Source organism: Elephas maximus, chromosome 12 (genome assembly GCF_024166365.1).
Source record: "Elephas maximus indicus isolate mEleMax1 chromosome 12, mEleMax1 primary haplotype, whole genome shotgun sequence".
Lineage (NCBI taxonomy): Eukaryota > Metazoa > Chordata > Mammalia > Proboscidea > Elephantidae > Elephas > Elephas maximus.
Genome location: NC_064830.1, coordinates 83,391,679 through 83,412,911, shown reverse-complemented (window position 1 = coordinate 83,412,911; position 21,233 = coordinate 83,391,679). Strand labels below are relative to the sequence as shown.

Here is a 21,233-nt window from a genome sequence, read left to right as displayed (position 1 = left end):
TGTTACAGAGTAGAACTGAGCTCCCTGGGTTTTCTTGGCTGTAATCTTTACAGAAGCAGATCTCCAGGCCTTACTTCTGAGTAACCGTTGGGTGAATTCAAACCACCAACCTTTCGGTTAGCAGCCAAGCTCAAACCATTTGCACCAAGAAACCAATACGGTGCTCAATAAACATTTGCTGAATGATAAGTATTTGTTGGAAAAGTAACTGTATCGTTTACAATAAGCGAAGTTAACTGAGAAAACAAACACAGTGTAAACAAAATGATACTGTTAAGTTCCGGTTAGATAGCGAGAGAGCTACCCAATCAGAGGCAGCTTCCTCTTTGTTAGAAAGGAGATTAACAAGTGTAGAGTGTTAAAGACCTGTAAGCACTGAACTGGGACTCTCTCTTCGAACGTGGAAAATTGGAATCCTTTTCTCACTCTGTGAGTCAATGTTATTTACTTTTTACTGTAAAAATCTTTGTTACTAATTTTGAAATAATTGTTATTGTAATAATTTTTATATTGATTACATGTTGTAACAATATTCTGGACATTGGGCTAAATGAAAAAACAAAAGAACCTTTTGCTGTCCAGTGGATTCTGACCCATAGCAACCCTAGACGACAGAGTAGAACTGGGTTTCCAAGGAGTGGCTGGTGGATTTGAACTGCAGACCTTTTGGTTAGCAGCTGTATCATTTAATCACTGCATCACCAGGGCTCCCTTGGGCTAAATAGAAAACACTAAAAATTAATTTTACCTATTTCTTTAAAAAAAATTTTATTTTTGTTGTTGCTGAAAATATACACAGCAGAATATATACCAATTCAAGAGTTTCTACACGTACAATTCAGTGACACTAATTACATTCTTTGAGTTGTACAACCATTCTCACCCTCCTTTTCCAAATTGTTCCTCTCCCATTAACATGAACTCATGGCCCCCTAAGTTTCCTATGGAACCTTTCAAGTTGCTGTTGTCGATTTGATTCCATATAGACAATTCTTTAAAAGAGCACAATGCTCAGGACAGAGTCAATGTTATCTAATGCTCCAACTTTCTGGGGCAAAGGAAAGGGTTTGGCTGTTTGCCAAAGGAATCTGGGAGGAAAGTTGTCCTCTCTGCCTTGGTTCTGCAGGCTCTGCTTCCTGCCCAACAGCTTCTGTTGACGTTGCCATCGTTAGCTGCCATAGAGTTGGCCCTCCAATTCATGGGGACTCCATGCCCTACGGAACGAAACGCTGCCCAGTCATGTGCCATGCCCATGATCAATTGTGGACTGGACCATTGCGATCCATAGAATTTTCATAGGCCGGTTTTCAGAAGTGGATCTCCAGGTCTTTCTTCCTAGTTCATTCTAGACTGCATTCTTCCTGTCACCTGGCCTAAAGGTCTTGGGACACAAGCTTGCAGAAGTCTCCGGCCTGGCGTCTGACTTACAGGTTTTGGACTTGCCAGCAGCACACAATCCTGTGAGCCAGCAAAAGTCTCCAGCCTATCGCCTGACCTGTGGATTTTGGACTTTCTAGACCCCACAATTGCATGACCCAATCCCTTGAAGCAAACCTCTCTCTTTATATATATCTCACCGATTCTGTTTGTGTAGAGAACATCTTAGTCTGGAAGGTCTGCTGAAACCCGTTCAGTATCATAGCAACATGTAAGCCTCCACAGACAGATGGGTGGTGAATGTGCCTGAGATACACTGGCTGGGAATCAAACCTGGGTCTAGCGCATGGAAGGCAAGAATTCTACCACTGAACCACCAATGCCCCCATCACAACTCCTAGGAGGGTGAATTCCTGGCCCCGCACCTCTGCCTTGGGGCAAGAAGGCCCTCTGCTGTGAAAGCTGGGCCTGAAGGCAAAGAGGTCTTCTCCTCCCTTAGGGGCAGATAGGCTTGGCATCTGGGGAAAAGGTTCCATTATCTGTGCTTCCCTCTGACAAGCAGTTTGCCCCATGTTTGAGCCCCCAAGCTCTAGTGTTCCCAACTGTGCCTCAGTTTCCTTGTCTGCAAGACTACCTGAGCTGTTAGGTATATACCCAGAAGAAATGAAGGCAAGAGCACAAGCTTGTATACCAGTGTTCATTGCAGCACTTTTCACAATAGCCCAAAGTTGGAAACAATGGAAAGGTCCATCAACAGATGAATGGATAAACAAAATGTGGCAGATAACATACAATGGAATATTACAAAGGCATAAAGAGAAATGAAGTTCTGATACATGCCGACAACATGGATGAACCTTCAGAATGTTATGCTGAGTAAAATAAGTCCTTCACAAAAGGACAAATACTGTATGATCTCACTTACATGGAATAAACAAACATGTACAAATCAAAGATGATTAATGGTTACCAGGGATGGGAAGGAGGGAGGAAGGGGAAGTTTTTGTTTGGGAGGCATTGAGTTTATGTTAATAGTGGCGGAATATCTTGGAAAAGGATAGCAATAATGGTGGCACCACGTGAAAAATGTAATCAATGTCATGGAATTGTAAATGTGGAAGTTGTCTTGGTGAATGTTTCGGTGTGTATATTTTCACCAAGTAATAGTAATAATAATAATAATAATAAAATGTAGTTGAGCTGTGAGAATTAAATGGGCTGAGATGTGTCAAGAGCTTAGCACGATCTCTGGCAAAAAATAAGTGCTCAATAAATTAGCCATTATCATTGTTGTTGCTGCTGCTGTTAGCTCAACAAACTTTTCCTAAATGCCAACATTGTACTGGGGACAAAGAAATAAGACACAATTCCTGCCCTCAGAGAGCACACAGTCTAATGACAGAGACAGACAGACAAATGGATAAAAAATTGCATCGGGGGTAAAAAATTCTATCATAGGTGAAGCTCCAACTTTCTGGATGCAAGGGGAGGGGTCAGAGAAGACTGTACGAGATGATGATATTTGTACCTGGTCTGGAAGGACGTGGAGAAAAAGAGAAGGCAGAGTCTGGCGTAGAGCAGGAGCACAGCACTGAGGCTGAGGGCCAGGCAGAATGGAAATGGCTGGAGACATGGGGTACACGTGTTGGGGAGAAGTAGGTGGCCTTCTGCTCCAAATGCTTTTGGCCTCACCTTTGACAAGCCCAGCAGCAACTCAGCCCCTGCTGGAAGTGTTCCTGGCTGTGACTGATGTCATGCTGAGGCGGAGCAATTCCATGAATCTGCAGTCACAGCCCCCACCCCTGCCACCATGGGGAGGAGGAGGAAGCTCCTCTCTGGGCAATGGTCCCAGGCAGGTTCCCTGTCAGCACCGGCTGCAGGCACCCAAGCCCAGCGTGGACAACAGCCAGGCTCATGCCTTCTATAACCTGATGCCCCACTCTGAATCTTCTCCTCAGGGGAGCCCCAGCCAGCCTGAGGTCACGGTGACCTTCTCCCTGCAGGCTGACAGGCCTGCTGGCAATGCCCTGCCCCAGGAGGTTGAGTGGAGCTTCTGGCTACAGGCCTGGGGTCAGGGTGGACCAGAAGTCCCTGGGTCCAGACAGGGTCCCAGGAGCCCCTGCTCTTTCACCAAGACTCCCGCCTCCACTAGCAGCCATCTCTCTTCAGGGAGAAGTCCTGAAATGCAGGCCTTTCCCCCACCCACGAATGAAGGACTTCCTTCTCTCCTAGGACTGGGTGTTGTGCCTCTCCGTCTTCCCACACAAACAGACATCAGCCTTACCCTTAAAAGGCACAGATACTGATTCGATACAAACTGATAGAGCGATAAAGTACACAGGCTCTGGAGTCAGACTGCCTGGGTTCAAATCCCAGCTCTGCAACTTCCTGGCTGTGTCACCTTGGGCAAGAAACTTAATCTTTCTATGCCTCAGTTTCTTCATCCACAATATAGGATAATTGTACATACTTACTGTGCTAATCCAGGTCAGCAAACTTTTTCTGTAAAGGGCCAGATAACCAGTCTTGGCTCACAGGCCACACAAGCACACAATTTGGCCCAAGCGTGGCAGTTTGCCACCCCCTATACTAATCTATCGGAAACCCTGGTGGTGTAGTGGTTAAGTGCTACGGCTGCTAACCGAAGGGTCGGCAGTTCGAATCCGCCAGGCGCTCCTTGGAAACTCTATGGGGCAGTTCTACTCTGTCCTATAGGGTCGCTATGAGTTGGAATCGACTCTACGGCACTGGGTTTGGGCTGGTTTGATACTAATCTATCGGAGCCCTGGTGGCGAAGTGGTTAAGCACTCAGCTGCTAACGAAAAGGTCGGCAGTTTGAATCTACCAGCCGCTCCTTGGAAACCCTGTGGGGGCACTTCTACTCTGTCTTATACAGTCATTATAAGTCAGAATCAATTCCACAGCAGAGTTTGGTTTGGGTTTTATGCTAATCTATGTAAGTGCCCAGCACACTGTTCTCATACTGACACTGGGCACCTACTACGTGCTTTCTTCCAGTGTCTCTGCATGAGTTCAACCAGCCTTTAGGTTACCAGTGAGTGCGTTAACTGTTTGTCCAGCCAGGAACTCTATTATCACATCAGAAGGTGTGAACAGGCTGTCAGGATGGTTGGCTTGTTGGTGTGGGCAGGCCATTGGTGTGGAGGTGGCCTGCCTTGAAGTGATGGGACAACGGGTCACCACTGAGGCTGGTTGCTAGGAAAAACAGCTGAGGGTGGGTTCTAGGAGACAATCCTTTATGCCTTGGACTATCATTGGACAGGAGTGTCCAGCTCTGCCCTTTAACTTATCCCTGCCCCCTGCCCCCTGTTTGGGTAAGGGGCCCAGGATAAAAAAAAAAAAAAAAAAAACTGTCTTAGCTGCCCAGAATTTCTCCCTCTTCCCTCCCCGTCAGAGAGGGAACATCATGCCACACCCCCAAACCTCCCCCACTGCACCCCTCCCCTAAACACTCTCCAAGGGCTCTGGGCCAGCTCCAGGCCGGAGGGCACAGAGGAGACCTTGCCTCAATGTCAACAACTAAGAACAGTTTATTCACAAACAGCCCGCTCCAGGGCTGGCACTTCCTCTCTCAGGCTATCAAGCCTGGATGCCTAAGATCAGGCACTTGGGCCCCAGTCCACACTGGAGAGGGCTTCAGAGTAGTGCTTTTCTCTCAAAGCCTGGCAAATAACTCTGTTAGGCCTCACTCTTGCCCAGGCCGGCTGCATTTCCTCGGCCTGCACTCTCTCTCCATGCGGATGTGCTAAGAGTCTGGGCCCGGGATGTAACTCACCATGGATAGTTGTTAGCACTGCTGGGCAGGGTCCAACAGGTCCCCTGCACATGCGCAGGCCCAATCTTGTTCAAAGGAGGCTTCAAGTCAGTGTCTCTGGAAAGTCCAGGGGGACACACAGCATCCCCCTCTGTGTCCAGAGACAGGGCCCAAGACTCAGACCGTGGCTGGTGGTTCTGATGGGATCTTTCTGCCCAGCCCTGCCTCAGGACTCATCTGGCACCTGGGTGTCTGTGAGCTGGTTGGAGAAGGCCCTCTCCAAGCGCAGGGTGTTGTATCTGGGGGGTGGTGTGCCCGGCACCTGGGTCCCTACCGCTGGAGGCAGGCGCAAAGCAGAGGTGAAAGTAGGCAGGTCTTCGTCTATATCGAGGGCCAGATTGTCCTGGCCCTGGGGGATGGGGGGAGCCTCGGGGCAGGAAGGTGGCTGCCTCCGGGCCCACCACTCCTTGGCCTTCTGCCACTGCCGGCGGGTAATGATGGAGAGGGAGTCTATGAAGAAGACTTCGAAGATCTCAATGATGCAGACAACGGAGCAGCTCAACCACAGGCCCAGCTGGCCACCAAAGTTGGACAGAAGGTTCGGGATCTGCAAGGGAGGCCAAGCCACAACCATCAAAAGGGACCTCAATTCCCAAGGGAGCCACAAGCATCTTTGGAGGAAGAAGTGGCAGGCTCCCTGACCCCTCTTGTTCCATCCCCCGACCTGAAAGCTGCCTATAGCAGCCCTACTAGGCCAGTCTGGGTCCCATGGCCTGATTCTGCTCCCCAACGCCCAGCTGATGAGTACAATCACAGACTCAGAAAGAAGCTACTCACTGTGTTGTCTGGGGTCTCCATGACGGATCTATGGTTCAGGTCTTTGTAATATATCAAGAGTTTGGCCAAGTCTGTCCTACAGAAATTTCAATAGGCAAGGCCCAGGTGAGTCGGGAGCCTTGGCATTCACCCAGGTGACTGGCTTCCTTGCCAGGCTGTCTCCCTCCTGCCCAGCCCCTAGCATGGCCTAGGCTCTGAGTTCCCCAGGAGTCTCAGAGCCTGATTCATAAGGCTCCTTCTGCACCCCAGAGCACATCTTCAACCTGGGCCTGGTTGCTCAGGTCATTCATTCACTCAAAACCCTTTTCCCGACCTCCACGCAGTCAGCCTACCCAGTTATTCTCTCCTAGCACCCTGCTCTTCATTAGACCCCGGCATTTGTCATTCTTTCATTCAGGGATTGTAATCTCAAATCCCTACAGGAGACAGGCCGGTAATGTAAATGAGCAAGATAGGCTGGGTATAAGATAATAATGATAATAATAACAACAATAATAGCAGCTAGCGTTTACTGGGCACTTCCTGTGTTGCCAAGCACCATTCTAAGAGCTTTCCGTGAATTCACTCTTGAGTCTCACAACAAGTCTACGAGGTAGGTATGTTGTTGATGTTGTTTTATAATTTATTTTTATTTTTACTGTTGTTGAGAACATACACAGCGAAAACATACACCATTTCAAGTTTACACATGTACAGTTCAGAAACATTGATTACATTCTTCGAATTGTGCAACCATTCTCACCCTCCTTTTCTGAGGTGTTCCTTCTCTATTAACACAAACTTACTGCCCCCTAAGGTTCCTCTCTAATCTTTCAAGTTAGATACAGTCCTTAAAAGAGCACAACGCTCAAAGCAGACATTCTTTATTAGTTAAGCTAAACTGTTGTTTGGTTTGAAGAAGACTGCTGGGGATATTTTTAGTTTAAGGTTTAAAAATTATCTCAGGGCAATAGTTTTAGGGCTTTATCCAGCCTCCTTGGCTCCAGAAAATGTGGATTTCATGAGATTTTCACGTTCTGTTCTGTATTTTCCCCCTTTTGATCAGGATTCTTCTATAGAATCTTTGATCAAAATGTTTGGTAATGGTAGCCAGGTACCATCCAGTTCTTCTGGTCTCATGGCAGAGGAAACAGTTATTCATGAAGGTAATTAACCACATGTTCCATTTCTTCTCCTATTCCTGACTCTCTTGCTTGCTCCAGGTGAATAGAGACCATGTATTGTGCCTTGGAAGTAGGTATATTTTAATCATCCCCATTCTGCAGCTGATGCACAGATTGGTTAAGTCACTTGTCCAAGGACACGCAGCTAATCAGCAGCGCTAGAATTCAAATCCAATAGCCTGGCCTCAGAGTCTGTGTGTGCTCTTAACTGCTGCACTGTGTCCTAACAGAACTATAAAACCAGTTGCCCTTGATTCAATTCTGACTCATGGCGACCCTGTGTGTGTCAGAGAACTGTGCTCCATAGGATTTTCGATAGCTGATCCCAGGCTTTTCTTTAAAGGTGCCTCTGGGTGGATTTGAACCACCAACCTTTTGGGTAGCAGCTTTTGATCTTTCGGGAAAAACTAGAAACAATAGGCTGTTTTTCGGGGGCTAGATTTAGCCTAGGGGGTCAGTGGTTTGCAATAGTTGGTTTAATGGTTTGCAATTGCTGGTCAATTTCTGTCTTTATCACTAGAGTAACACAGCGCAGGGGCAGGGACCATGTCTAAGGTTATCACTGTACGCTCAGCACCTCATCCGGCACCTGAAACCTAAAGAATGTTCAGAAAACGTAGGAAGCTGAACTGGTTCTTACTGGATGCAGGCCCAGCCTGGGGACAGGAGATATGGTGATGACCCGAAGAGATTGGGTTCACCTGGTGGATTCTCCCACCCTCGCCCACCTTTGTCTCAAACTGCTGAGGTTCTCTAAACTCTGGCCTGACTAATTATTGGAAAAGGTCCCATTGGAAGGGATTTCTAGGTGGAGTTCAAGTGGGACTAGAAACTGCAAAGCTCAGAGAAGCATTTTTCAAATTGGGTCAAGATACTTCTGTGGGCCATGAAATAAACATACTAGGCCATGACCACTGTCTTTTACAAAATGAAATGGAATAGAAAATGTCAGATTACATCCAACATGATTTTCAGGATACTTATCCACCAGTATGGAAACCCTGGTGGCATAGTGGTTAAGTGCTACAGCTGCTAACCAAAGGGTTAGCAGTTCGAATCTGCCAGGCGCTCCTTGGAAACTCTATGGGGCAGTTCTACTCTGTTCTATAGGGTCGCTATGAGTCAAAACAGACTTGACGGCACTGGGTTTTTTTTTTTGTACCCACCGGTATGGTGTGGGCACCAATGAATCAGAATGAACACCGTAACCAATCAGAACCAATGCTGTGGTCAATTAGAATGGACTTTGTGACCATCCGGAACAGACGCTATGGCCAAGTAGAAGGATATTGGAGCCCCTGAGTGGCACAAGGAGCCCCAGTGGTGTGGTGGTTAAGAGCTTGGCTGCTAACCAAAAGGTCGGCAGTTCAAATCTACCAGCCACTCCTTGAAAACCCTATGGGGCAGTTCTACCCTGTCCTATAGGGTCACTATGAGTCGGAGTCAACTCTATGGCAAAAGGTTTTTTTTGGGGGGGTGGTGCAAATGGTTAAGTGGTTGAATATTAGTCGAAAGGTTGGCGGTTCAAGCCCAACCAGAGATGCCTTGGAAGACAGGCATGGTAATCTTGAAAACCTGCACACCTGGGGTCACCATGAGTCAGAATCGTCTTGACAACAACTAACAACAACAACAACCAGAACGGATATAAGCAATTGGTTTGGCCAGACCAGAGCGAACCATTCAAAAATCAGCCCAAGTGCATTGTGTATCATAAGGAAGTATTGTTTCATTAGACTTTTATTTCAGTTAGGTAGTCAATGGCACAGTATAAAAAGTATTTCATACCATGGGTTGTGGTCAAAAAAACTTGAGAACCCCAGGCCTAGTGCAGGGCCTGATTCATGATACATGTTCAATAAATATTTGTTGAGTAAATGAATGAGTGAATACAAAGGAGAGCGTCTGGCAATGAGAAAGCAAGTGAGGACTCTGGGGCCTGTAGTGGCAGAGGCAGAGGAGACAGGGTGGAGGTAAACTTACTTGTTGAGCTTTTTTTTCATTTGATGGCCTTGATCCCAGGTGAGAACAGACAGTAACCATTTCTGTGATGGAGAAAGAAAAGGTGGACCTGGGGATGCTCACAGAGGTCAGGGCCAGCCTGTCTGCCCTTCCCCCTCAGTCCCAGCCTCCCACCTGGTCTCAGCAAGGTGGCTCCCTCTCCCATGGGCCACCCTCAAGGCCAGAGGACATAGCCAGGACAGCAGTGAAGAAGGGGCAGAAGAATTTACCTCAGAAACCTCAGATGGCCACTGCGCTAGGCTGGTGGTCAGTGTCCACTCCCTAAAGCTGAGGGGAGGAGGGGGCGGTGTGAGCATGGGTGGCCCACTCTGCCCAGCCCTGCTTGTCTCCACCCTCCAGTCCACTCACCTGCAGGCTTCCCGGCACACTGCCTGGCAGCCCAGCTCTTCTCGGACAAAGGCCTGCTGTAATTTGTAGTAGCAATACACTGAGGGACAAAGGAGAGGACAGTGTGAGCTTTGGGACCACTGTGCCCTTCCTGAAGGTTCCCAGGTCTCCAATGGTGCTTCCACAAACTCATTTTCATTATTTCTCCTCTCACTTTCTATAAACAATGGTTCTTTGGAAACAAGTGCTGCTTTGTGATGTTGGGAGACAATACGGTAGTAGTTAGGGACACTGAGTTGGGTCCTTGGTTTGGTTCCACTTCTGTTAATCCTGGGGAGCCCTTGTGGCACAGTGGTTATAAACGTTCGGCTGCTAACCTAAAGGTCAGCGGTTCAAACCCACCAGCTGCTCTGCAGGAGAAAGATATGGCAGTCTGCTTCCATAAAGATTTACAGCCTTGGAAACGTTATGGGCCAGTTCTACTCTGTCCTCTAGGGTCACTATGAGTCAGAATTGACTCTACAGCAGTGGGTTTGGTTTTTTGTTCTCTGTTAATCCCTGGCTGTGTAACTTTGGGCAAGTCACTTAACCTTTCTGAGGCTCAGTTAACTGTTCTGTGAAAGGGTGCCATCAATAGTTCCTACCTCCTGGAGCTGACTGAGGTGGTCAAGCTCTTAGCACAGGCTGGGATGTAGCATTTGCTCCTTAACTGGGAAGTATATTCAAGCCAGTCTTGACAATGGAAGTTAAAACTCCAGTTAAAGTCTCTCTATCAATACCTTCCTCAGCCAAAAGGCAATGGGGCAGGGCCCAGGAGCACTTAGTACAGGCTATTGGAGGCACTGGGCTGATCCCACTCCTGAAGTATACAAGGCTGGGGGTGGGTCTCACTCACTCCAGTTGGGGTGATGCTGGTAGTTGCAGTAGTTGGCTCCTATAGGTAGAGGCTGGCTGTACTGAGCACACCCACATTTCTCCACCATCTTTGTCTGGAAGCACGAGTGAAGGCAGATCTGAAAAAAGAAAGCAGGGGATTCCCTCAACTTCTTTGGACCTGGATACCAGTGAGTAACCTCCCTACACATCCTCCATCCAAGGTGAGCGTCACACAACCTAGGCTGACCACATGAACGTGCCTCTTATACCGCAGCCAGTTGGGCCAAGGGTTGTTACCTAACTCCAAAGAGATGAAGCTAGAAAATTCAGTCTCTGGGTCTCCATTAGTCTAAATGGGTGGTCACTTTCTGTCACGTGGATGCCAACGCAGACAGAAGTAGCAAAATTGGAGCAGATGCCAAGAAACAGAAACAAATACAGTCTCCCAACTTTCCAACTCTTCAGCCCAAGTCCTCCAGGCTGCACCCTTGGGGACCATAACCTACCACAATATCCACAAAGCTTGTAGGGGCTAAAACTAATTGTCGTTGAGCCGATTTCAACTTCAAGTTGATTCCAAGTCCTAGTAACCCTGTAAGACAGAGTAGAACTGCCCCATAAGGTTTCCAAGGAACGGCAGGTGGATTCAAACTGCCAACCTTTTGGTTACCAGCTACAGCTTGCCATAGCTCTTAACCACTGGGCCACCAGCGCTACTCAGGTTCAAATTCCAGCTTTGCCATCTACTAGCTACGTGACCTCAGGCAAATTACTTAGCCTCTCTGATGTCTTGCTTTCGTCATCTTTGGAATAAGTATAATGATATCAACTTCATGTGGCTGTCATGAGCATGAAATGAATCAACATATGTAAAGTGTACCTGTTGACCTCTCATTAAATATTACCCAGGAGTGTCCTTCCAATGAGCTCACTTTTGGGTGTGGGTCTTAGAGTCAGTTTGGTTGAGTTTCTATTTCTTACAAGCCATAAAGGGATCAGTGGTCCCTTCTTACTCAGTGTCCCAACCCCCTCTCAGCTCAGCTCTGATGTAAGCTGGAGGGCTCAGCGCTGAGGAGTGCCTCATCTGTTTATTCTGCTGGGATGATTTCCATTGATTCTCTGGGGTATCCTGGTAGGAGGCTACCTTAGTTCCTTAGTGCTGCTGTAACAGAAATACCACAAATGGGTGGCTTTACCAAACTGAAAGTTATTGTCTCACAGTTTAGAAGGGTACAGCTGCTAACCAAGAGGTCGGCACTTCAAATCCACCAGGCGCTCCTTGGAAACCCTATGGGGCAGTTCTACTCTGTCCTATAGGGTCGCTACGAGTAGGAATCAACTTGACGGCAGCGGGTTTTGTTTGTTCTAGAAGAAGAAGGCTCTCTCTGCTCTGAGGGAAAATCCTGTCTCAGTATCTCCAGCATTCTTCTTTGCTGTTCTTCAATTCCATGGTGATCTCCATATGGCATTGATCCTTCCCTTTGTGCTTGCTTCTCTGTGACTAATCTGCTCTTTTTATATCTCAAAAGTGATTAGGTATAAGACACACCCTACATGGTTACAACCTCATTAACATAACAAAGAAAACCCTATTCCCAAATGGGATTACATTCACAGCTATAGGAGTTGGGTTTCCAACACCTATTTTGGGGAGACACAATCCAATCCCTCATAGAAGCAAACTGCAGACTCCCAGAATATGAGACAAAACATTACAGATTATCAAACTCAAGGATTGAAAACTCAAATGCCTATGGGGCCAGTGATGGGGACTGTGGGGAACCAGAGAACATATGCCTCCTTTAAAGAGACAGCTCCATCCACTGTTCATTCTGTAGGAATACGGACCCAAGGTTGCCAAATCCTGTTTTTGGTTGTTTTTTTTTTTTTTTTTCCAAGAGAAATCCGGATTTTCTTGTGAAAGTTCCTGACCTTAAAAAATCAGGTTTATGGCCTGGAAGTGGCTGGGAAGCTGCCAATTAACAGCCTCTGCTCCAATTCAATCTCCCGCCTCTGATGGTGTGAGTGACACAACCTGCCCAAGGGCATTGGCAAGTGAGAGGTGCAAACAGGACTGGACAGCAAGCTCTCAGACCCAGAGCCTCTCCCAGATGCTTGCCACCCATCCCTCACGTGCCAAGGCCCATTTAAGCAGCCCAGCTGGGCAGTACATTGTGTTCCACGCAAACCTCAGTGACTCAATTAAGCTCTGGTTACAGACAGGCTGCAGAGGACTGGAACCAGCCGGCATCATTTGTTCTTGAGGTCTTTGGATGAACCCCAGGGATCCTTACCAGAGTTCCTGGTCCCAGCCACACCCCAGCCTACATATACTGTTGTCTCCTGGGCCCAGACCATAACCCAGGCTGTGCACGCCCACTAGCCCATACCTGGAGGGAGTAGGCAGTATTGTAGATGTTGGTGATTGGCACGTCCTTCCCATCCTCTGTGCACTGGCTGTAGGGTTCGCTCAGCTTCAAAGACTCTGTCTGCAATCACACAGTGGATATTCAGCCCTGCCCTCCCCAAGGACTCAGACAGGGGCACTGCTAGCAGCCCCTGGGGGCTGAGCAGTCACTTTGTCATTCATTCGCCAAACATTCCTGAGCACCCACCTACTAGGTGCCTCTACTGTTCTAAGCACTGTGGGACCAAGATGATCAAGATAGACAGGTTCTTTGCACTCCTGGAGTTTACCTTCTGGTGGGGTAGGCAGATGGTCAACAAGCAAATAAGATAATTTTGGACAGTGATCAATGCTTTGAAAGAAATGGAGGTTGGGTATGGAGACTGGAAGGGTTGAGAGGGGGCCTCTCATTAAATATTATCCAGGAGATATCTTTCCAATAGAGTGATTAGGGACAGTGTCTCAGAGAAAGGGGCACTTCGGCTCAACATGGAATGACAAGAAAGAGCTAGCCTCACCAAGAAATGGAGGAAGAGGATGGGGCCCAGAGGAAAGCAAAGGCTGGAGCAGGGGAGGGGGAGTGTAATGTGACCAGAATGTGGCAAAAGGGGAAAAAGTTGCTGGAGCTGAAGTCAGAGAGGAGGCTGGGCCAAATCATGCTGGGCCTCAAATGCCAGGCTGAGAAGTTTGGGTTTGGTTTTCAGAATGATAGGAAGTCCCTGGAGAGTTCGCTAGGAGAGGGGAGCGGGATTAGGAAAAATGAGCAGTGACTGTGACCTGCCTGGGATTCCCCACCCCAGCGAAGGTTCCATTCCCTAACTTCTTGTCTTCTGCCCCCCAAGGAAAAAAGCTGACTTCCTTAGAGAAGGCCAAGGTGAACGATAGCCTTACCAAGGGAGGCAAAACCAGCATGACTCACAGCTCAAAAATCTTACAAAATTATGTTTTTATTGTGGTTTGCTAAGTTTGGTGCTAGCTGAATATTTGTCACTGCAAATAAATAAGCCAGACTGCAAAACAGGTGGAACAATAATTGGCTATAAATCATGACCAGCATATAGTTCGGTTCCAGGGTGCATGTGTGTAAGCATTTTTTTTTTTTTTCTGGAAATGAGAGTAAACAGAAAATGGATGGTAGATTTATGGGAGAGAAGAAAACTATATTCTCTTGGAAGAAGTGGCCAGGTAGAAAGAACTATCGTTGGAAAAAAAAAAAGAGAATCAAAAGGTTGCATGTAGGTAAAAATTGGAGACATCTCAAGTGGCTTATCATCTCTTTCTGTTTTGTGTATACTGTAATTCATCTGCTGACCCATTAGTCTTCTTCAATTAACTGCAAGTATCTCAAGGGCAGTTGACAGTGCTCATTTTGAAATATTTAAAAAAACCAAAAAAAAAAAAAAAAACCCACTGACGTTGAGCCAATTCTGACTCATAGCGACCCTATAGGACAGAATAGAACTGCCCGGTAGACTTTCCAAGGAGCGCCTGGTGGATTCGAACTGCTGACCTCTTAGGTTAGCAGCTGTACCACTTAACCACTACGCCACCAGGGTTTCCATTTAAGACGACAGAAGCAAGCAAAGGCAAACGTAGCTCTCTGACCTCCCTGCCTCCCCAGAGGCTACCAGATTGTGTCCAGCCTCTCAAACAGACAGACAGACAGGGTACAATCACACATTCACTTTGCCCTGCACTCTGCCTTTCTCACTTACACTAAAAGGTGAGGTTCTTTCCATGTCAGTACAGAATAAATGGACTTCATTTCTTTAATAATAATAATAAATGCCATGGGATTGACTCTGATTCGTGGTGACCCCGTGTGTGTCAGAGCAGAACTGTGCTCCACAGGGTTTTCACAATGGCTGATTTTTCAGGATAGATCACCATGCCTTTCTTCCGAGGTGCCTCTGGGTGGCCTTGAACCTCCAACCTTTCAGCTATCAGCCAAGCACCTTAACCATTTGTACAACCTAGGGATTCCTCATTCCTTTAATAGCTGGAAAGTAAACACATTGAGAGCCTCTAGCACCTGCCAGGCACTGAAGGGGAACAGGGTTGCAAAGATGTTAAGCAGTGGCTTCCCTCAAGGGCATTGCAATTCAATGCCATCCTCTACGCTTTTCCAAGAAGCAGCCCCCTGGGCAGGTGTTCCTCTGAGCCCCTGGGGTCTGCAAGTTGTCCACAGAGCCTAGATGTCAGCTCTACCTGTCTGGGCCAGGAAAGTACACCACCCTGGCATCTAGGTGAGAGGGTCGATCCACTCCGACAGCTGTGTGAGGCCAGCAGAGGTCAGTGGGGCTCCCTCTACCTTAGAACAGTCCAAGGGCCACTTCCAGGAACCTACCAGGAGATATCATTTTGATTTCTATGCTTTCTGAGCATTCACTGGCCCTCTTAACTTTGCAACGATGCCTGTGGAACTCAGAGCTCCTGGGTAGTTCAGGTTGTTTCTCAAAGTCACTGGGTGTAGGGCAAAAGGGGCAGATGGTCCTTTCTGGATGGGACAGAGGTCTTTAGCTTCTCAAAGCCTCAACTGAGTGGTCTGTGACAGAGCTCTCTCTCTCTCTCTGTCTTTCCCTCCCACTATCAGCTTTTCAGAACTACTGATCTATGGACCACGGGGAGACATTTTGGCTTCTGACCTGATCCCTAAAAAAAAACCAAACCAAACCCAGTGCTGTTGAGTTGATTCAAACTCATAGCGACCCTATAGGACAGAGTAGAACTGCCCCATAGAGTTTCCAAGGGGCACCTGGTGGATTTGAACTGTTGACCCTTTGGTTAGCAGCTGTAGCACTTAACCACTATGCCACCAGGGTTTCCACCTGACCCCTACAGGCACAGAAATAGGTATGTGTGTATGTGAATGTATGCAAGTTATGTGTGTATATGCATGAGTGTGTGTAAGTATATGTGTGAGCATATATGTGTGTGTGAGAGTGTGTAAGTGTATGTGTGTGTGCAGGTGTGTTTGTAGGAAGCAAGACACCTTTTCATCCAACCAGGCCTATCTGCTTTCTTCTGAGAATCCTGGGTAGAGAAGCTGTTGGATCCTGGGCTCTCCTTAAGGGCTTCTACTGGAAAAACCATGCTATGGTGAACGTTCAACCACCCCTAAACAAGGAGTGGTGCCGGGAAGGCTAGCTACAGGATCAAAATACGGACTCTGAAGTCAGAACAAATCTGAATTCAGATTCCCACCATACTACCTAGTAGCTTTTTGGCCTTAATCTAATTGTTTGACCTACCTGAGCTTCAGTATTTCAACAACAATAACAACTTACCTTGACTGAGCACTGACAATGTGCCAGATACTATGATAAGCACCTTGGCTGTATCAACTCATTTAATCCTGACAATAGCCCCACCTTACAGAAGAGGAAAATGAGACCCAGAGAGGTAAAACAACTCGCCCAGAGTAATGCAGTCATTTCAAAAATAGAGCTGGGGTTCAAATCCATGTACCTCCAAGCACTTTTGTGAGGATTAATTGAGCCTCGTGTTTATAAAGTACTTAGAAAAGTCCATGAGTGAGTCCTGGTTGAGATCACCTGAGGCTGGTCTAGACCAGAAGGACTTCCCAGATGAGCCCAGCCCAAACTGCCAACCCACAGATGGTGAGCTAATAAGTGGTTGTTTTGTTAAGCCAGTAAGTTTTGGGGTGCTTTATATGCAGCGAAAGTTAACTGACATGATATCTAAAACAGAGCTCAGCGTCTTCTCCCCCACCTAAAACCTGTCCAGTCTCCTGTATTTCCTATAGCAGCTAATGACACCCCATCTATCCAGTTACCAAAGCCAGACACCTTGGCATCATTCTAGATACTTCTCTCCTTCAACCTATTCAGGTGCTTCAGAAGCATCTCTTGTATCACCTATCTCCTTACCATTCCTGCTCTTGCTGTCTTAGCTTGGTCCTTATCTTCTCTCACCTGGACTATTAGAAGTCTCCCCATTGGTTTGCAGCCTCCACACTTTCCCTGGCTCAGTTTCTCTTCCACCTCCCATCACTTATCCATCTGAATCACAGATCTGACCATACCCTCACTGCTCTCTATTGCCTGGTGATTCAAGCCCAGATGCCTCAGCTTAGCCTTCAAAGTGTTCCTTAATTGGCCTCAGTCTACTTTCCAAGTCTCACTTTCTACTCAATTCATTTCAAATCAACAGATACTGACCATGGGCCTAAAATGTATCAGGTCCTGCATAACAGGGAAAGCAGACATGGGACATGTAATTAGAAGGACACACTGTAAGAATTTAGTATATGATGGTAAACTCTACATTCATCAAACAAAACAATATATTGCCATTAAAATTGGAACTGTGGAAGACTAACGCCATGGAAAGATGCTGATGATATACTTTGAGTGAGGGGGGAAAAAGTAGATTACAGACGAGTATGCTCAGTAGGGTTCCATTTTTGTAAAAAAACGAAACAAAACAAATAAGCAAAACAAACATGGAAAAGAAAGTGGGAGAACTTTGTCCTAGATGGGATTATGGGTATTTTAATGCTTTTTTTCTTTTGCTTTGTTTTTATTTCATAATAAGACATTATCTAAGTTATTTGTGGATAACTTGTGCACTTCTAATCAGTAGAGAAAAATAAAAAGACTTACTCAATACATGAAGTTAAGATAATTTGTCAGCTATTTGGAGGAAGAATTAAATTCGATCCCTACTTCATATTCTATAGAAACAAATTCTAATGGGTTAAAGCATTAAGTCAGACAATAAAATCACCGGAAGGAACTGTACTCAGTATCTGATCTTGAGGAGAAATCTTCAATAAACACAATGACTTAAGAAGAAAACAAAGCCTTTGACTATGTAAATGTATGACGTTTTTGCATCAAAATTACCACAGAGAAAACTAAAAGGGAAGCACAAACTGTGAAAGGATATCGCAACACATATGGCAAATAATTAGTACTCTTTTTTTTATATACATAAAGTACTCTTATAAATCAGGAAGGAAGAGATCAATGCCTCATAAAGGGGGACTGTGTGTCAAAATGGACAAGAAAACCTTCCCTAACTCCTTTTTTTGCTTTAAACTTATTTTTCCTTCCCTTCATATCTCTTTTCTTTAGAAAGATACAGCAATAGCCAATATTTTTGAGCATTTACTATGTGCCAGTGGAAGACAGATGTGGCAGTCTGCTTCCATAAAGATTTACAGCCTTGGAAATCCTGTGGGGCAGTTCTACCCTGTCTTATAGGGTCACTATGAGTCAGAGTAGACTGGACAGTCGTGGGTTTTGGTACTCTGTGCCAAGCACTGTTCTAAGCAGTTCACATACATTGACCCACTGCATTCTCACCAGTCTATGAAGTATCATTACAATTATCATTCCCATTTTACAGACAAGGTAACTGAGGCACAAAAATACCACAATCAAAGCACAAAGCTGGGGTCTGAACCTCAGCTATCTGGCTCTAGAATCTGAACTCTTAATCACTATGCTATACATATTTATGAAAAGAACTTTTGTACGCAGTTGAAGATAAAAATGTACAATAGAGTTTGCAATGAAAGTAGAGTCTCCCTGCTCTTCAGAACCTTGCCTCGCCCTTGTGTGAGTTGTCCATCTTTGTCTACTTCCTTATCTCCTATTTGCCATTCCACCCGTTGTACTTTGGTTTCTGTTCTGTTGCTTACACTGAAAGCTGCCCTGGCAACGAACACCAGTGACTTCTTGGTTGCCAAACCCAGAGAACACCTTTTGCCCTTTATCTTACCTGCTTTCTGCACCTGACACTTTGGATCACATCTTCCTCAAAACTCCCTTCCTTGACTTACTTGACACCAAATCCTTCCGGCTTCTGCTCCTAGGCTTCTGCCTTTGTTTCCTCATTTTCTTTTTGCTCAGCCCTTAAATGTTGGTTATTTTTAGGGTTGTGTCCTCATGCCCTGAGTGATGGCGTATACTCTCAAGTCTCATTATCCCCCAGATTTTCTCCTGAGTTCCAGGTTCCTAGCATCTACTCACTGGACATTTTCACCTTGACTTCCCAAAGGCACAGAAATTGGGTATGTCCCAAATGGAAGTGGTTATTCCTGCCCACCCCCAGCTTATCCCTCCTTGGAGCTACTAATTCTGAGTCTGGTAGTTCCATCCACCCTGCTGACCAAGTCAGAACCTAAACATCAAGCTAACTTCCCGTGGCCCTTCTCATCAACATCAGCTGTTAAGCCCTGTTGCTTCTATGCTGTAATATCTTTCAAATGCATTCCTATCTGTCCATCCTCACAGCCACTGTCTCAGCTCAGATCCTCATCATTTCTTTCTGGAATTACAGTAAATGTGCTGCCTCCAATATATTGATTATGCTTCAGCCAAAATGAGTTCCCAAAAAGTTTCAGCACACAACTTAAAATCCATTCCATGACCCTTGTGAAATGGCTATGCCCTTTGCTGGAGTCTCTGGGTAGTGCAAATGGTTAACATACTCACTTGCTGGCTGAAAGTTTGGAGGTTTGAGTCTACCCAGAGGCACCTCAGAAGAAAAGCCTGTTGATCTGCTTTCAAAAAATCAGGCATTAAAACCTTATGGAGCACAGTTCTACTCTGACACACATGGGGTTGCCATGAGTCAGAATCAACCTAACGGCAACTGGCTTTTTATGCCATATGTCTGGACCAGCCCTTCCTGAGACTATTTGCCTGACACTTGTCCTTCAAGAATGGAGCCCTGGTGGCACAGTGGTTAAGAGCTTGGCTGCTAACCAAAAGGTCTGTAGTTTGAATCCACCACCCGCTCCTTGGAAATCCTATAGACCAGTTCTACTCTGTCCTATAGGGTCACTATGAGCTGGAATCGATCCAACAGCAATGGCTGTTTTTTTCATTTGTTGGTTGGTTTTGGTGTTCTTTGAAAATCCATTATCTAGAAAGCCTTCTTCAAGAGCATCTGTCTGGGCTTCCTTCCTTCCTTCCTTCCTTCCTTCCTTCCTTCCTTCCTTCCTTCCTTCCTTCCTTCCTTCCTTCCTTCCTTCCTTCCTTCCTTCCTTCCTTCCTTCCTTCCTTCCTTCCTTCCTTCCTTCCTTCCTTCCTTCCTTCCTTCCTCCCTCCCTCCCTCCCTCCCTCCCTCCCTCCCTCCCTCCCTCCCTTCCTTCCCTCCTTCCCTCCCTCCCTGCCTCCCTCCCTCCCTGCCTCCCTCCCTCCCTGCCTCCCTCCCTCCCCACTCCCTGCCATCCATCCATCCATCCATCCATCCATCCATCCATCCATCCATCCATCCATCCATCCATCCAACCATCCACCCATCCACCCACCCATCCACCCATCCACCCATCCACCCACCCAACAATATCTACTGAGGATCCACTATGTTCTAAGAACTGAGCCTAGGAACAAGACAGACAAGATCCCTGGTTCCAAGAAGCTTACATTCTCATTGGGGAAGAGAGACAATAAACGTGAATAATTGCACAAACTCTAAGTGTCGTGACAGAGACAAAATACAGTTGTGAGATAGTGGCCAGTATAGATGGGGTAGTCAGTATGTATCTTCTGTGAGGTGACATTTGAGCTGAGATTTGAATGAGAAGGAGCCAGTCACATAGAGTTCTAGGCAGAGAGAACAGCAAGTGCAAAGGCCCTGAGATAGAAATGAGCTTGGTGTGTGGGGGAAACATAAAGAAACCTGCTGTGGCTGGATCATGGAGAATGAAGGGGAGTGGTACCAGCTGATGTTGGAGAGGTAGGCAAAGGCACATCGAGTAGAGCCTTGTGGCTCATAGTAAGGAGTATTTGAATTGTATACTAAATGCAATCACAGCCTGTGTGCATGTCAGAAAGAGCATTAATTATGCCATGTTGCAAAGGTGTGCTGACTTGTCTTCCCTGCTTAAGTGGGAAATATTTGAAAGCAGGAGCTCTGCCATATTCATTTCTGGATATCCAGTGCTATTTTGAATATTTGGTATTTGAGGGAAGGAAGATTCATTAACCAACTGACTGACTGAGTCGACTAACACACCTATCAAAGAAATAAATAAAAACAAGGAAAGGAAGTCTAGTTTGTTTGGATTTATTCTGAATGACCTTCTGCTGACATCTTAGTAATCCCTAGTTTTTTGTTCTAAATGTTCATGAATCAGACTGAGAGCTGACTGGCCCTGTTCTGTGGCTTTGATCTTCTACATCTCAAATTAGGTGTAGCAGAAAACCCACCCATGTCTTTGTTCACCAACCATTGGTAAAGACAACATTTCCTTAACAATGTGGTGGGTATTTCCAAGCTCAGAGCAGAAAATCAGAGGTGGTATTCCTTAGCTCTTGTACTTTTGAAAGCTACCTAGTTAATAACTCCTATCACTGTTTGCAGATACTGGGAGAAGCAGAAGGGAGGGATGGAGGGGAAGAAAGTAAGGATGCGTTGCAAACCATAGGTCCTGTTTTTCTGTGTGCAGATGAAAGTGCCAGGGAATCTCAGA

General features: G+C 46.3%; 1 protein-coding gene across 2 annotated transcripts in view; it reads right to left on the bottom strand.

Annotated features, from left to right (window-relative positions):
- Positions 1–813: 813 nt before the first annotated feature.
- The window catches only part of SCNN1G (sodium channel epithelial 1 subunit gamma), a 34,517-nt gene continuing 14,097 nt past the window's right edge, over positions 814–21,233 (bottom strand). Inside the window, exons 7-14 of one of the 2 annotated variants that reach the window (XR_007519653.1) lie at positions 12,768–12,866; positions 10,397–10,514; positions 9,523–9,601; positions 9,384–9,441; positions 9,136–9,197; positions 5,990–6,065; positions 5,174–5,759; positions 814–1,214 (exon numbers count right to left, since the gene is read on the bottom strand). Coding sequence is in view for 1 of the 2 variants with exons in the window: in XM_049904216.1 (XP_049760173.1) it covers positions 5,379–5,759; positions 5,990–6,065; positions 9,136–9,197; positions 9,384–9,441; positions 9,523–9,601; positions 10,397–10,514; positions 12,768–12,866 (873 nt within the window). In the remaining variant the exon portion in view is untranslated. Of the gene's footprint in view, positions 1,215–4,854; positions 5,760–5,989; positions 6,066–9,135; positions 9,198–9,383; positions 9,442–9,522; positions 9,602–10,396; positions 10,515–12,767; positions 12,867–21,233 lie in introns of those variants that run through there. The other variant, XM_049904216.1, reaches the window with a different exon arrangement.